This window comes from Cenococcum geophilum (assembly GCF_001692895.1).
Source record: "Cenococcum geophilum 1.58 unplaced genomic scaffold K441scaffold_109, whole genome shotgun sequence".
NCBI classification, from domain to species: Eukaryota; Fungi; Ascomycota; class Dothideomycetes; order Gloniales; family Gloniaceae; genus Cenococcum; species Cenococcum geophilum.
Window position 1 is genome coordinate 30404 of NW_027137667.1, and position 18113 is coordinate 48516.

General features: G+C 36.3%; 2 protein-coding genes across 2 annotated transcripts; both read right to left on the reverse strand.

The window, feature by feature from the left end:
• Positions 1 to 2783: 2783 nt before the first annotated feature.
• Positions 2784 to 3701, reverse strand: K441DRAFT_671757 (nascent polypeptide-associated complex, alpha subunit). Its single transcript, XM_067650457.1, has 3 exons — positions 3438 to 3701; positions 3253 to 3311; positions 2784 to 3198 (listed from the first exon to the last, which is right to left on the reverse strand). The coding sequence occupies exons 1-3, from the start codon at positions 3678 to 3680 to the stop codon at positions 2880 to 2882; spliced, it is 621 nt and encodes a 206-aa protein (XP_067496319.1). The 5' UTR covers positions 3681 to 3701; the 3' UTR covers positions 2784 to 2879.
• A 102-nt stretch (positions 3702 to 3803) lies between these two features.
• K441DRAFT_671758 (60S ribosomal protein L14) lies at positions 3804 to 4741 on the reverse strand. The gene is made up of 3 exons (XM_067650458.1): positions 4602 to 4741; positions 4255 to 4518; positions 3804 to 4127 (listed from the first exon to the last, which is right to left on the reverse strand). Exons 1-3 carry the CDS (start codon positions 4725 to 4727, stop codon positions 4071 to 4073), a joined length of 447 nt encoding a protein of 148 aa, XP_067496320.1. The 5' UTR covers positions 4728 to 4741; the 3' UTR covers positions 3804 to 4070.
• Positions 4742 to 18113: the final 13372 nt, after the last annotated feature.

Consider the following 18113-nt stretch of genomic DNA (forward strand, 5'->3'; position numbering starts at 1 on the left):
ATCTAATAGGAGGATATTAAAGGATACGCCTTTTCTAGCCCCTTAAAGACTAAATACCCCTACCTACTATAGGTAGTTACGCTAGCGAATTACTAGATACTTTTACTACCCCCCTTAGATCTTCTAATATACTTGAGAAAGTATAGTATTATAAGGTAGATAAAGATATAAAAATATATTAGTTTAGTAAAGGTAAAACGTATAGAACTGCTAAAAGGAAATACTTTAGTTTTTCCCTTATAGGGCCTATTCTTATATAGAAGGGTAAAGTAAATTATATAGATTTAAAAAGGAACTAAATTGGGCAATAAATAGAATTAATATATAATTATATACTTAAGCTAAAGCTTAATATAAGTTTTAAATCTCTTTATTAAATATTATATTTAATATATATTATGCTAATTTAGTCCCTATTTAGGTCTTTAAAGGGAGGTAGTGAGTAATCTAGTAATTACTAGCGTACTACCTATAGCAGGCGGTGGTATTTAGTCTTAAGGAGCTAAAAGGGGGCATATCTTTAGTGTTCTCCAATTAGATCTATATACTATTAGGAATTACTAAGAACTCCTAAACTATAAGCTATTTTAATACTATTTATAGGCCCCCTACTTATAGAGAGTATAAGTAATATTATTTATACCTATATTTATAAATAAGCTAGTACCTTACTAAGCAGTAGTATAGAAAAGTTAGTATATAGTATACTAAACTAAATAGGCTATCTATAGTATATTAAGGTATAGTATTTAGAATATAGATACCTTACTAGCTATATATTTAGGCTTAAATCTCTATCCGTAGTAGAAAGGCAGTGTAGATTTTACCTTTATTAGTCCTTTTATATAGGGGGAGTATTAGTATTAACTATAGGGATTCTATATAGCTATGTCTTTATATTTTTACTACCCCCTTCTATTATCGCTTCTATTTAAGGTCTACCTATCTTGCGATAAGTATAGTAGAATCTCTTATCTATACTAATAGCCTCTTATCTCTTTTACTATAGTAGTACTCTACTAGTACGGCGCTAGGTCTCTACCTAGTAAGCTAGTAGTTTTATATTTTTTCTCTCTCTCTTTACCTATAGGTAAGGGCTTCCTACCTAGTATACTTAGGCGTATTGCCTTTTTAAGGGGCCCTCGCTCCTTATATATATCTTATTCTTTTATACGTTTTAGTATTTAGTATATATTTTCTTTTACTAGGTGGCTTATACTATAACTATTCTCTATATAGTAGTTATATTAACATATAAGTCTACTAGTAAAACTACTACTTTTATATTTTAGTATAGCGCGTAGTATTCTCCTATAGGCCCCTATAGTTCATATATAGTACTAGTTTTATAGTTTAGCTAATAGCGCTAGGGAGCTTTTTATTAATACTTTACTACCTATCCCTAGGCCCTAGATCTAGGAGCCGTATAGTATTATTAGCCTTACTATAAATAAATAAATATCTATATAATTTCCTATATAATTATTCTATAAATTCTATAATTAATTACTAGTATAAAAATATATATCTATACGCCTATATATTATTATAAAGCTCTATATAAAGCTCTATATAAGGCTCTATATAAAGCCCCACATAAGGCTCTTGCATAAAGCTCTGCTTAAAGCTCTGCATAAGGCTCTGCTTAAAGCTCTGCATAAGGCTCTGCTTAAAGCTCTGCACAAGGCTCTGCTCGAAGCTCTGCACGAGGCTCTGCTCGAAGCTCTGCACGAGGCTCTGCTCGAAGCTCTGCATAAGGCTCTGCACGAGGCTCCGCTCGAAGCTCTGCACGAGGCTCTGCTCAAAGCTCTACACAAAGCTCTGCGCGAAGCTCTGCTTAAGGCTCTGCTCGAAGCTCTGCTCGAAGCTCTGCTCGAAGCTCTGCTCGAAGCTCTGCTCGAAGCTCTGCTCGAAGCTCTGCTCGAAGCTCTGCTCGAAGCTCTGCTCGAGGGCTCTACTTGAAGCTCTGTCAAAGCTCTGCTCGAAGCTCTGCTCAAAGCTCTGCTCGAAGCTCTGCACGAGGCTCTGCACGAGGCTCTGCACGAAGCTCTGCACGAGGCTCTGCACGAAGCTCTGCACGAAGCTCTACTAAAGCTCTACGTAAAGCTTACCCCCTTCTGCAAGGCAAATCTTATACCTACTAGCAGTCCTTAAGTATTATTTAAAGCTGGCTTATTAATTTAGGTACTCTAGCTGCGGTTAAAAAGAGGCGGCGGCGGTAGTTGTGGGTTGGGCAGTCGCTACGACTCTAGGGCGTCGGGCGCGATAATAAGACAACGAATTGGAATCGGGCAAATCGGGCAACGTAGTCTTCTTCGCCAGGTTTGATTTGGTAATTCTAGCCATTAGGAATAGCTTGGGGAGCTATAGAAGTTAAGATAATTTGGCTCAAAGTAGGTGTATAGGCCCAAATACCCCGCGCGGGACTAACAAAAATCCGAACCGTGTACCAGACCTTCTAACGAAGGTCTTGCCAAAAGCGGTTAGCGTCTTGGCAAGGTAAGCCTTGGCAAGAAGGTCTGGGAACGAGACAACCCATGATCCCAAACGTTGATTATCAGTAATGCTGCGAGACTCTTGTTGTTTAAATAATAAATCTCTGTTAACAATCTGGCATGCCAAGAATTCCGCTGTCATAATCTTCAAAAGACTTATGAAAGTTGCACGTTTGGGAAAGAGTGCATTGGCATAGGTCAATCAAGCAAAAGTAATCATGCCTTGAAGATAATCCAAGATATTGAGAGCATTGGCATATATGCACTATTCTTGGTCCTAGAAGCAATGCTCGGATGCTGTATGGTTGAGAATTCTTTTACAAAAGCCGTCCAGGCCTAAATCTAAAGCTCAGAGCCAAGTTCAGTCAGAAACCTCGGTCGAGTCTATATGCTAAGAGCCATGATTGAGTTGACGATATCATTATCGTTCTCCTTAAGGGCCTTTACAGCCTTCTTCCTTGAAACACTAGCCTGTTGCATGACCAGCTCAATGTCCTTTGCCTCGAGACCAGAGTCATCAACCTCTTCCCCATCATCCTCATCTTCGTCCTTCTTTGCTTCAACGGCCTTGCCCTTGTGGTCATGATCATGATCGTGGCCTGCGTGGTCATGGCCGGCAGCAACTTCAGCATTGGCGAGCTGCTGGGCAGCAGATGCTTGTGCTTGGGAGTTCAGGTCCTCGATCTTAGCTTCACCAAAGATGCTGATTCTATTTAGCAAGCTTCTAGATATCGCTGTGGAGGCGGGGAAGACCTACATCCATGTGTTGCTTGATGGAGACTTGTAGACATCAGGCTGGTTGATGACAAACAGAATCTAAGGGAAGATGAATTAGCTTTCAAATAACCGGAATGCAATGACGATACGCAGGCGCTCACGCCGAAAAACTGGATGCACTGCGCCTTTTCCTTCTCGATTGATGCAAGCACGCAAACAACTCACATTCTTTGGCCGCCTTAGTGTGACTCTTGTGATACCCTCGACATGCTTCAATCCAAGTTTGGCAATTGCCTTCCTAGCCTTCTTCTCATTGCGGGAGTGGACGGCTACTGATGCACCTGCGGGGATGCCAACCTCACCACCTGCTGCCTCAACTTCAGAGTCAGAGCTGGACTCGGCATCTTCGACCTCAGCACCCTTCTTCTCAGGTTCGTCCGGTAACTCCTCAATGCGTGGGTTCGACATGGTGTATGTGTGTTGTGGAAGATTGAAGAAATGTTGTCGTTGAAAGAAAGCTGCGAACACATTCGTTCGTTTGTGGGCAAATAGGCGAGGGGAGCTTGAAAACCACGAATTTGAGGTTTGGTATTTCACATTCGAATTTAAATGAACAATATCAACTGTTCACGAATTGGTGGGTTTTAATCATTTACTACATTCACTAGCAGTATGAAGCAGTGCTTGATCCATGTTTTTTTATCCCTAAAGCCCAGATCGCACCATTCGACCACAAAGAGTCCGACCTGAATCTTGAATTCGAAAGCATTTAACAGAAGTTGGAAACGCTCGTGAACACCAAGGATCATTTCCCAGTATCATGCAACCACCAATGCCCACCCTGACATCATCAACCTCCTACGCCTTCGCCGAAGCACGAACCTTAGCAAGGTTCTTCTGGACCTGGAAGCGCGCCTGCATGTGTGGTTAGCATGCGCTATTCCGAGACTAAGAAAACATAACATGTAGCCAGTGTTAAGACACGCCACAACCCTCCAATCTGTTCCGCCGTAAACAGGGCCAGAATAAATCATGCACCCACCTGTTTCCTCAGCTTCATAACCTTGAATCTCTCGAAGTCATTCAGTTGCCTCCTCTTCGCGAATCGGTTTCGGTTCAGAGCCCAGTTACTGTTTTCGAACTTCTCCTCGACCTTCTCCGACTCCCACATTGATTTCACGGTTCCATTGCCGGCACCTCGCGGTAGTTTGGCAATAACGATCGGTGTGAGGGAGAGATATGAGAGAGCAGCGGCATGACGGGGAACGACTTTGTCCTTGGATGAAGTAGGCCCATCAACGAGCACCTGTTTGACAGCGTAAGTATCCTCCATTTCAATTCATTCTCCATTTCCAGCACCCCGAACGCATTCTGAGAGCTCTGACGTACGCGCTTATGGTCGATGATCTCAACAATGGTAGCTAACCGGCTCTCGAAGGGGCCAGTAGAGAAGAGAACGACGCGGCCAACTTCGACGAGTCTCCACTGGCTTTCTGTGATCTCGGCGTCACCCATTTCGACGGATAATTCTGTTTCTGCAGGTCAGAAGTTGATCGATCTCACGCTCATCGAAGCATTCCACGTACGGTCGGAAGGAGAAGGGGATGCTGAAGTGGGTCGTTGATTTCAGATTGTCGTCGTTGAATTGAAGCCCGTAAATTGTGTGGGCGAAGGAATAATAAAAAGCCGACAACCTTACTGTAAGCGAGCCGCATATTTTCTCGCTGCGATTTTTCTGCTCCGCAGCGTCAACGAACCTCTTCACCCTAAGAAACGAAAATGTAAGTTCACAAAAGCCCCAGCAGCTACCCTTTTTCCCTTTCATGATGACATAATTTGCGATTGACTCTAGCGGCCGGACACCCTCGCCGGGGTTTCTTAACGGCGTTGGAGTTATGATATTCACTTCTTACATATTCTGAACCATCCTCACGAATCTTTTCTTGTCAAACAAAGATTTCTGCGCTAACAGCCGCTAACTCTGGAGTCGTAGATACACACAAGGGACCAGTATCCCGGACAATGCCCATTCAACCAATAATAAGATATCTGTCAGTGTTGTACGGACACCGATACCCAGTGCTTGACTCTTCGTTCAAGCCTACTAATGCATAGTCAACATCATACTATCCTTGGGTGCCTATTCCTATCACGATACGGCATAGTGAGGATATCTTCGAGAAATGGTGGCAGAAGGTCTTGTTAGTAAGGTAAGGTATGCTTGCTTTGTCTTCAATTCGCCCAATAAACAACCGGAACCTTTCCTATGATTACAACCTTATCACGCCTAGATAGTAAATGACTCTTCTGAGCATGATTTACCTCTTACACCAAGATCACTGAGGAAACTTACATATTCAACTTCTACATCTCTCCATCTGTTAGGAAATGGAGCGCTAACAGCTTTATATCAGTTATACATATTTATCTTGTTTCTGCGACCATCTTTGTATGTTGTGAATTATAGGGCCTTGTTGCAGACAACATGTGTTATAGACTTATCTCTTAACACGTCAATTCGGGACCTCAGGTTATCGATAAGGATTAGCCAATCAGACCAGCTAAATTTGGTGCCCGTACTTAGGAATACAAGGCTGCTATGTATGTTTAAATCCTTTTAGTAGTCCTTAATGGCCGGCTCTATAGTAATTCTTATATAAATAAGCACTTAGAAGTACGCGTAGAGTTCCTACCTATATGTTGGCTACTATATACGTAGTGTAACGGAACCTTGTAGCAAGAACTACGATGGGCTCGTTAATAGGCTAGGTGTGTAGGTGATGTAAGTTAAAGTCAACAACGTAATAATAACTGGTGGAGTGGTTGCCTAATAGATTAACTCTAATTATATTCTAAGAATTACTATAAGGAAGGAACTATCTAGGTAGGGATTAAGGGTCCTTAAATACACAACCGTACTTCTATAAAATCCTTCTTATATATAATATACGTATTATACGTATTATACGTACGTTCCCTTTATATACTATATATACTACGTATAACGTTATATAACCTTAGTTACTATTCCTCGTTATATAGCTCTACCGGCTCTATTCTAAACTATACCTAAATTAACTAACTAGCTTCTTCTAACTCTTCCCTAAGTAGTTATAATATTATACTTAAAGCGTCCGTAACACTATCTCCCTCCTCTTTATCTTTATCCTTAAAGATCCTAAATATCTCTAAGTTATTTACTAGAGGTGTAATATCTATCTAATTAATTTAGTTAATATTATTACTTATTATACCTAAGGCTCCTTTATCCTTATAGGCGCAACATTATACTTATACTATTACTATAATATTGTCTCTTAGTGCGATTATACCATCTTTATATTCTCGCTGTTTAAAAGAGGGGTTAGTTTATATTGCGTTAGTAAACCTATCTTTACGATAACCGTCCTTTTACTTAGAGTGTACTAAAGCGAATATTCGTTTATCCTGTAATGTTTGCTCTATCTTTAATGCTAAATATACGTAACCTATTACTCTTAATAGTCGTCTAGTTCCCTAATTAATTTATTTTAGGGTTTTATATTTAATCTGCTGCTACGCGGCTAGATAGTAAACTGTCTTAAGCTCTTGCTAAGTTAAAATATTCTTAGAATACGGAGTAGAAGGCTCTTAAAGCCCGTATTACGGCGTCCGCTTAGTTACTCTATCTTAAAAAGGTTTATAAGAAGGTCCGTTCTAAGGAGTGGAAACTTATAGAATAGGGTCTATAGGAACTTGGTAATAAAAAAATAGATTCTCTTTTAGCTAAGAAGGAAATTGTCTGTACGAGTAGAGGTTACGTGGTCATGTCTCTGATTAGTCATCCTTACGGTGACTCATCAGCCCCCTATTTAGGCACCGCGATCCTTATGATCCTCTGCAAAAAAGAAAGACACGAATGAATTAAAGAACCAGTTACCTCATATTGCAATTGCAGTACCCCCCCGGGTGATACCAACACTAATCAGTGATATCACAGATCAGCTAGGTGTTATTACAAAGAGAGACAACACGCGATCGCTCCTACCAAGGCCCGTCGATCGCGTCGCGTTTGCTAAGGAGAACCCTTCCGGTATAGGCTCTGGGAACTCAAAGAACCGACTCCTACCAAGGCTTCGTTCGGTTCGCGTCCACCACGCAAAACAACCACTCGAGAGACAACACGCGATCGCTCCTACCAAGGCCCGTCGATCACGTCGCGTTTGCTAAGAAGAACCNACTCCTACCAAGGCTTCGTTCGGTTCGCGTCCACCACNCAAAATCAACACCCAGTACGACCTCTTTACTAAGCGCCAGTACACCTAGCAGCGTTAGCAGCACCCCTACCTACACTACGACCTACACCACGATCTACGCCAGTCAATTATGTCTAACACAGGAACCCAACGTCCAAACTGGGGCAACGGAATTACCTTAACTAATAAGACCACCGCAGAAGATATTACCAGCTATATTAAGTTCAAAATCAATAAGTATACTAAGTACAACTTTAAGGATAAAAGCCTATGGGAATTATACCAAGAGGACTTTAATAATTTTAAGGTACAGACATTTAAAGACGCCAACAGGCTTATACTTAAGGGACTCAAACAACTACTCCAACGCAATAGGGTATGGGTCTTTAACAAAAAAAGCAAGTCAGTACCACAAGCACTATACGACGTCGCTCACGAGGACGACCGTACAAAATAGTTAGATACAGAAATTTAACTATATATCAACAACGAAGGATCCTTTAATTCGTATGTTATCAACCATTGTCTTAAATTACGTTCATTAACCCCCTTAACGTCATCTGCCCCAACCCCAGCTGTCTTAAATAACCTCCCTACAGCCGAGCCTCCCTCGCCTACGGACGTCACGGCTCCCCCTACGAACGTCACAGCTCCCTCTACAAACATCACAACTCCCCCTATAAACGTCACAGCTCCTACAAAAGTCACAACCGCCGTTAACTACGGCAGAGACTTAGTAACCCTAGCAAAGATGTACACAGAGGAAAGCAAATACAGCGGAGAGGATAACAACTTCGACCGCAAGCTTATGATCTTTAACGACCTTTATAACAGAGTTGGTATACCGCAAAAGGCAAAGATTAAAGGCTTTCCGACGATGCTACATGGTATTACTCTTAACTTCTACTACAAGAACAAGGCAACCTACACCACCTTTAACAGCATCTATAATGCCGTACGTAACTATTTTAAAGGACCGGAATACAAGCGTGGAATTCTAACAAAGTGGAATGCTATTACTCTTAAGACAGTAATAATAAAAAATAAAAGCAAGTCTATAGGGGACTATCTACAGCTACTGCTTAACGACCTCCGTCATCTACAGCATGGTCTTAACACTAACCTCCGTAATAACGATTTCCTACATAACAAGCTTATCGTCGCTTGTCAAGATGTCGCTGCTTGCCAGGCAGCTTGCTCGAACCTACCTACCACACTTACTGGCCTCATAAACAGCCTACGATCGTTAATTATCACTTATAAGAAGATCAATGGTACTATAGGATAACCCGCTAATGCGTACTTACAGCCTACGGACGTATTCTTTACTAACCGTTGCTACCACCAACTGACGTCTCAACTAAGTTCATCAAATAATTGTTACAGCAATAACGCCAGAACGTGCTTCGTGTGTAAGAAAGGAGACTATTAATTAACTAGGTATACTAAAGAAGAACGTAACAAAGCAAGAGAAGGATTTAAGAGACGCGTCCACCAGTACCTCGCGGATAACGATATCAACGACGACTTCGACAAGGACATAGTTCCGACTACCACTAGCGGCAATTTCTTCTACGACGACTATAGTATTAAGCACTTTATAACTTCAAACGGACCAATACCAATTAAAACCGCTAAGAATATAGTTACGTCTATAAACAACAATGCCTTTACCTATGGCCTCACTGGTAGCATAGAGCCTGGTACGGAGCCTAGTACAGTAAGGCGCGATAACGTTGGCAATAAAAGTAGCAACGATAAGGGCAAGAGCGCCACTTACCTTTGTGACGATAAGGACCCTCCCGACCTTACTGTTAATATCAACTTCCTTAACTGTCATTTTAATGACGATGGATAGGACTATAAATGCTCGGTTGATACCCCAGTAACACCTTGTACGCGCCTACCTGTTTCCACCGCAATATCCGCAATATCCGTAGCGATATCCGCAATATCCATAACGATATCCGCAACGTCTGCAATATTCGCAATACCCAAAACATCCGCGATTACTACCCCGAGCACCTGTCGACCTATATACTACTCCTTTATACTTTCTTACCTTCTTTCCTTTTTGTAAATGTTGCCAGTATCTATACGAGTAGAGGTTACGTGGTCATGTCTCTGATTAGTCATCCTTACGGTGACTCATCAGCCCCCTATTTAGGCACCGCGATCCTTATGATCCTCTGCAAAAAAGAAAGACACGAATGAATTAAAGAACCAGTTACCTCATATTGCAATTGCAGTACCCCCCCGGGTGATACCAACAGAAATAGATCTAAGTAGTTCGGTAACTGCTCTTCTTAGGTCCCCTTTAGGTAACTTATTCTTTAGCGATTTTTTTTTATTAATACTACCTAACCTAATCTCTTCTGATACTCCTGTACCTTTTCTATAGTATTTTTTAAATTTTCTAATAGTTCCTAGGTAGTCTTAGTATAGCCTATCCACTTTACCTTATACTATATTTTATCGTTAATGTCCTTATAACTAATAATCTTTAAAACTTGCTATTTGTCTTCTTCTTATCCTCTATACGTATCTACTTTGTAAACTAGTGGCTTAACATTTCTATATGCTAGCTCTAGTATTATAATATGCTATATAGAGTAAATCTTTATCTTAGCTAGTAGGTTTAACTTAAATGTAACTAGTAAAATCCTCTGTGTAATTTTAAAAGGTCCTAGTCTAACATAGTCTAACTTCTTACTTAGTTGTCGACTCTTAAAATTTTTATATAGTAGCTATACTTTATCTCCCTCCTTAAGATCTAGTCCCTTAGATCTCTTAGCATTATAGTACTTTTTTATTCTCTCTTATACTTTCTTTATTAATTTTATAAGGTCTATATAAAGATTTATTAACATCTTTATCCTTTCTTTAGCTGTACTACTTGTTTTCTTTACTTGCCGTAATAATAATAATATTCTTAGCTTATATCCGTAATTTGCCTTAAATAGTAATATACCTATCCCTTTTTATAGTGTCGTATTATATATAAACTGTATAACTAGTAATAATAATACCTAATTATTCTGCGCGTAATTAATATAGTATTTTAGATACTGCTCTAGTGTCTAATTTAATCTTTCCGTTTAACCGTCTGTCTGCGGATAATATATAGTGGAAGTTACTGCTCTAACTCCTTGTTCCGCTAAAAATACCTCCTAAAATGCTGCTATAAATCTTAGATCCCTATCCGATATAATCTTACTTAGTGCTCCGTATCTTATAAATACTTCTTTAATATAGATTCTAGCAATATCTTCTGCTAATATTTCTTCCGTATATACTATAAAGTATCCCTACTTTATAAGCTTATCCACTATTACTAAGATCGCGTTATAATCTTATCTGGTAATAGGATCTTTTAACTTTAGTAACTTAATAATAAAGTTCTATAATATAACCTCCTATAGTCTCTCTAGTATTTTAATAGGTTATAGCCCTTTATATAGCTTATGCCTTATTAGTTTATTTCTCTAGCAATCTAGATATTTCTTTATAACTTCTCGCGCTAAGCCCTAGATTCTATTAATAATATACTCTTCCTAAAGTCTTAATACTAAGCCCGTAGCTCTATTATGTCCTTAAGTTATTCCCTTATAGAAGTCTCTTATAAAGTGTCTTGCTATACTTCTTAGGATATGCCTTACTTTTTAATTTTTGTATATATCCGTCTATGGATCTTTTAGTTATACTTCTAGAATCCTTTATACCTAAAAGCTTTCCGGTGTTTCGTAAACTCTTCCTAGTTTATCACTCTCTTAAGTTGCTATAATTTTTGGATAATTGTACCTAATTAATCCGTCTATATCTCTTCGCAGTAAAGCCCCTAATAGCTTTTTATTGTTTTATAATTTAGCCTTTCTGCTTAAAGCGTCTGCTTATATGTTATCTGTACCCTTAGTATACTAAATCTTAAAATAGTATTCTATAAGTATCTCTACCTATCTAACCTATCTTTAGTTAAGTTCCTTTATTGTTAAGAATCCTATTAAGTTCTTATAATCCGTCTTAACTATAAATAGTTTTTCTGTGCCTTATAAGAATGCTCTCTATTCCTTTAGTACTGTAACTATATTTAATAACTCCTTATTATAGATGTTATAGTTTAACTCTAGTAGTATTATTTTCCGACTATAGTATGTCACTAGGTACTATCTATCTTAATATTTTTATATAAAGTATACCCCTAGTATAAAGTCTAATATATCTGTTTCTATAACTATCTTTAGTCCTAGTTAATAGATCTTAAGAACTAGCTCCTAGGTAAACAACCTTTTAACTTCCTTAAATAATTTTTACTGTTCCTCTCCCTATACCTATAGTTCTTCTTTCTTTATTAATCGCGTAAATGGTTTAATATCCTTTAACTATTNNGCTATAAACCTTCTNNAGTAATTNNNAAACCNTANAAATAATNTTAANTNNNTAACGTTCTCTAGTTCTTNCNAATTTACTATAGCCTTAATCTTCTTTAGATCTATACTAAGTTGGCCTAGTTTAATAATAAATCTGACGAAATTAGTCTTCCTAGTAAAGAACTCGTATTTCTTAATTACTACTAGCATCTATTCTTCTTATAGTCTCTTTAAAACTTATTTAACGTGTTCCCTATATTCTTCCTTAGTTATTAAGTAGATAATAATATTATTAAGATATACCATAATAAATTTATCTAAGTATTCCCCTAATATATTGTTAATACGCTTCTAGAATATTACTAATGCGTTTATAAGCCTAAATTATATAACTAATAGTTTATATAGTCCTTCCTTTAACCTAAAGGCTGCCTTCTATTTATCGCCTTCCTTAATCTTAATCTGATAATACGCCCATCTTAGATCTATCTTTATAAAGATTTGCGCGTTGCCTATTCTGTCTTAGATTTTACTAATTAAGGGTAAAGGATATCTATCCTTTCTAGTGATGCTGTTTAACTGCTTATAGTTGATATACAGCCTTAGTTTGCCATTTTTTTTAAGTATAAATAGTACTGGATAACCCGCTAATAACTGCGATGGTTTAATATATCCCTTTTATAGGTTTTTCTAGATAAACTCTTTAAGTGCTCTACCTTCTTCTTCGGTAAGCTTATAGATTAGAAAGAACTTTAGACTTATTCTTAGTTCTAACTCTATTTTATAATTCTATACTATATACTCTAACAGCTTCTTACTTTTAGGTGACTATAGTTTTTTGCCGTACTTATAGTATCTCTTTAGTATATAACTTAAGCCTCGCTTAGTCTCTTTATATATTACTCTAACTTAATACTATACTAACTTGGCCTATTATCGCATCTTATAGCGTTAAGTATCCCTAATATTAACTTAACCTATAATCTAATTGATCTTTAAATTATATTCCTATAACTAAGGCATTCCTAGTACTGCCTTATTATTCCCTAATAGTAATATATTAAAAGATATCTTAATCTATCTCCCTTTAATAGTTAGCTAAATAGGTCCTGTTTTAAGATTGATGATACCTCCTTTGTAGGCTATTAGATCTTCTAAAATCGTAACTAATAGGTAAGGGTGCTCTTTTTTCCTATGTAATAATCCCATTCTTTTAACTGCTACTAGTAAGATATAGTTCCTTATTACTTTACTATCTATTAATGCTTTAAACCGTTAATCTTGCTACTTAACTTATAAATTTAGGTATTATTCTTAAATTCCTTTAAGGGTCTAAGGCTCTACTATTAGTTCCCTTTAGTCCCGTAAGCCTCTACTTTTCCTAACTATTAGCTATTTAATCCTATTTATACTTAGTCTACTTTTAGCTAATACTTAGTTTGTTTTCTGTTTTTAATATATTATAGATACGTGTTTTCTAGGCATTTCCACTACTATTATCTATTTAGGTATTCTTCCGTAAGGAATTTTCCTAGTTAAAGTATTAAGTCCCCTTAGGCTTGTACTTCTACTAGGTGCCAACTATATATATACTTAGCGTTTTAATATTTCGCCTTATCTAATAACTAATATATTCTTACTAAGTACTTCCGGTTCTTATCTTTTAGTACTCTATATATATTGCACGCATTATTTACGCACGTAATCTATACCAATGTGTAATATACTTAGTATTTTAGGTTAACTCTTAGTTTATCTTTATCCCTAAGTTTAAACCTCTCTTATATTAATCTAAGCGTTGCGACTTCGTTTATAGGTATTATAATTTACCTTTTACTTCTCTAGTCCTCTAATTACTTCTTTAGATCTTTTAACGTTATAATTAAGGCTCCTTTAATATAACTTATAGCCCTTTCCGTAATCGGGTGGTCTTAGATAACTTTCTCGTCTAACTATATATAGAAATCTTCCTACTTATCATTATGTCGTTGCCTATACCACTTTTGGTATAGTTACTAGAGTATATATAGCGTATCCGTAAGGAAGTATCTTCTTATTACTACATTATAACAACCTTTTATATGTCATTCCTTAAACCTAGTTAAAATCCCTAGATCCTCTTCTTGTTCTAGTTTAGTAAGCCACTTAGCTCTTAGTGTGCCTACTCTAGGCCTATTAGTAATCCTTTATATAGGTCCTCTGTCCCTTATACAACCTAGTGTACTAGATCTCTTATCTAGTTTCTAATCTTACTATAAGGTAATTCTTGCTCTAATTTCTCTATAGTTTCTTTTTTTTCGCGTCTTACGAGTAGATCCTTAAAGTCATCTTACTTCTTAATCTCGGTATTAACTTTTTAATCTTTAGGCCGAATACTACGTTCTCCTAGTAAGTCTTCTAGGTCTATATACCTGTCTCCTAATCTAATTGCTATTTATACTATAGATTCTCTAATTTATAAAGAAGCTCCTTGCCTCTTACTTATAGGTTCCTTTATTCGTACTCCGAATCTTTAGTCCCTTAGGTTCTTTAATCTTAAGCTCGCTTTTATCTTAAGCTTCGCTCCTACCTTAGTTTAACTAGGCTTAGGTGTTCTTATCTTGTCTTAAGAGTCTTAAATCTTACTTATTTTATCTTAAAAATCTTATACCTATAGGAAACTCTATCCCAAGCTTATTTATATGTTTTTAAACTAAGCTACTGCCCTACTTTATCGGTTTCTGTCTATTATAGGTCCTTAAGTATACCTTATCTTGTCTTAAGAATCTTAGTTATTTCTTATCTTATTTTAAGAATCTTAAGCCTTTAGCCTTTTACCTTTATCAAGTGCCGAAGTGGTTTATTATCCTACTTCTCTTATGTTTTATAAAGCAATAGATATTGTATTTAGTGGGGTCTTAATCCCTACTAATGTTTCCTATTCTATAGTGGAATTATCTTCTACCTCTTATATAATATCTCTAAGGTCTATATACTTCTAGTAAGCTGCCTTTATCGCCTTATTATTATAAAATGTTTCGCCTATGTTAAATTTATTATCCTTAATATCCAATCTATAAACTAGTTTATTAGTTTCTCTATACTTTAAAGATTTTAGCTCCTATAGCCAATAGCTTATACCGTACTTAGCGTCTTTATAAATTTAGTATGCGTTATTATAGCAAAACATAAAACTTCTAATTAAATACTCTTTTATTCCCCGTAGTATACTATTATCCCTTTATATATATATGTCTTCTACTATTAGTCTAGTTCCCTTTATTATATAGTAACTCTAACTATCTTTATAATCCCTCGCGAAGTAACCTTATTTCTCGCAATTTATATAAGCTCTATTTTTAAACTATTAACTTTACTATAGAGTCCGCCTAAACGTCTTCTGCTACTAAGATCCCTAGTTTAGCCTTTACTCTTTAGTCCTATAATTACTAAATCCTTAACCTTTAAGTTTTTATAGTTTTTTACTCCATCTTTTATAGGCTTCTTTAGTACTACTTAGGTCTATTAGCTCTACGCTATACCATAGTTTCTAACTTAGCTTTAGTTATTACGTACTCTGCGCCTTATATAACTGTAAAACTCTATCCTAGCCTCTTTTAACCTGTTCCCTTTAGTAGATCCGATTATTAATCTTAATTACTTAATCTATTAACTCCCTTAGGGTATCCGCATCTTCTATTAGGATAATTACGTCCTAGACTTTAGCCTTAAGTCCTTATTTATACTATGCTATAAGCGCCTTATTATTCTACTTAACTTATATAGTTAACGTCTGGAACTATATTATATACTTAATTACTAAGGTTTATTGCGTAATATCTTAGAGTTTTCTTTCCGCCGTAGTTACTACCTCTAGGTCTCTAAATATTTGTGTAAGTTACTCCGTAAACCCTTCCTAGCTTAAGAATATAAATCGCACCTCTTAGTTAGTAGTCGTTATTCTATTTACCTATATTTCCGTAAAGTAGGGCTTAAACTACTTAAGTGCTCTTCCTAATAGGAATAGTCCTGTATAGGCTATTCGATCTATAGGTATTAGTAGCTTTACCCCTTCTTATATAACTTTAAAGTGCATTTATATAAGAAATCCTTTAAGCTTTAATCTCTCTCTTAAGTATCTCTTAATTAATAGTAACTTAATCTTTACTATTCCTATCCTATTAACCCTTTCTTCTAGCGCCGCATTATTGGTCGTTAATTGGTTAACTATCTCTTATAGTTGTTTAACCGTTATAGGTTACTGCGAGTTAGTATCTACTATATTAGTATCGCCTCCTAACCCTAAAGTAGTTGCCGCCGTCAATGGCGTTATGGTGGCTGCTTTTAGTAGTATGTTATTTAACTTTCTATACTTAATACCGTAACTAGGTAGTAATTATATAACGGAACCTTATAGTAAGAACTATAATAGGCTCGTTAATGGGCTAGGTATATAGGTAATATAAGTTAAAGTTAATAACATAATAATAACTAGTAGACTAGTAGAGTGGTTGTAACGGAACCTTGTAGCAAGAACTACGATGGGCTCATTATTAGGCTAGGTGTATAGGAAATGCAAGTACAAAAGTCAAGAACGTAATAACAACTAGTGGAGTAGTTGCCTAACAGATTAACTCTAATTATATTCTAAGAATTACTACAAAAAAGGAACTATCTAGGTAGGGATTAAGGGTCCTTAAATATATAACTATACTCCTATAAAATCCTTCTTATACATAATATACGTCTTATATATAAGGTACGTAAGTTCCTCTCATTCCTCTTATTTAATACGTAGCATATTATATAACCTTAGTTACTATTCCTCGTCATATAGTTTTATCAGCTCTATCCTAAACCGTGCCTAAATTAACCAACTAGCTTCTTCCGTCTCTTCTCTAAGTAGTTATAATATCGTACTTAAAGCGTCCGTAACACCATCTCCCTCCTCTTTATCTTTATCCTTAAAGATTTAAAACATCTTTAAGTTATTTACTAAAGGTGTAATATCTATCTAATTAATTTAGTTAATATTATTGCTTATTATACCTAAAGCAATTTCTTCTTTATACGCCTAATATCGTGCCCGCACTATTACTATAATATTGTCTCTTAGTAAAATTATACCGTCTCTATGTTCTCGTTGTTTGAAAAAGGGGTTAGTTTATATTATATTAGCGAACCCATCTTTACAATAACCGTCCTCTTGCTCAGAGTGTACTAAAGTGAATATTCATTCGTCCTGTGACGTTCGCTTTACTTTTAATGCTAAATATACACAACCTATTACTCTTAATAGTCATCTAGTTCCCTAATTAATTTATCTTAGGGTCTTATATTTAATCTACTGCTGCGCGGCTAAATAGTGAACTATTGTAAGCCCTTACTAAGTTGGAACGTTCCCATAACGCAGAACAGAAGGCCCTAAATGCTTAAATTACGGCGTCTACTCGTCTGCTTTGTCTTAAGAAGGTTTATAAGAAGGTTTATTTTAAGAAGTGGAAACTTATAGAATAAGGTCTATAGGAACTAGGTAATAAAAGAACAGATTCTCCTCTAATAGAGAAAGAAATAGATCTAAGTAGTTCGGTAACTACTCTTCTTAGGTCCCCCTTAGGTGACTTATTCTTTGGCAATTCTTCTTTATTAATGCTGCCTAACCTAATCTCTTCTAATACTTCTGTACCTTTCCTATAGCGTTCTTTAAATTCTCTAGTGGCTCCTAGGTAGTCTTAGTGTAGCCTATCTACTTAACCTCATACCATATTTCATTGTCGATGTCCTTATAATTAACGATCTTTAAAACTTGCTATTTATCTTCTTCTTATCCTCTATATATATCTGCTTTATAAACCGGTGGCTTAATATTCCTATATACTGGCTCTAGTATTATAATATACTATATAGGGTAGATCTTTATTTTGGCTAGTAGGTTTAACTTAAATATAACTAGTAAAATCCTTTATATAATTTTAAAAGGTCCTAGTCTAACGTAGTCTAATTTCTTACTTAGTCGTTAACTCTTAAAATTTTTATATAATAGCCACACTTTATCTCCCTCCTTAAGATCTAGTCCCTTAGATCTCTTAGCATTATAGTACCTTTTTATTCTCTGTTATACTACCTTAGCTATCTCTATAAGGTCTACATAAAGATTTATTAAATTCTTTATTCTTTCTTTAGCTATACTACTCATTTTTTTCACTTGCCGTAGTAACAACGATGTTTTTAGCTTATATCCATAATTTGCCTTAAATAGTGATATGCCTATTCCTTCTTAAGGTGTTATATTATACGCAAACTATATAACTAGTAATAGT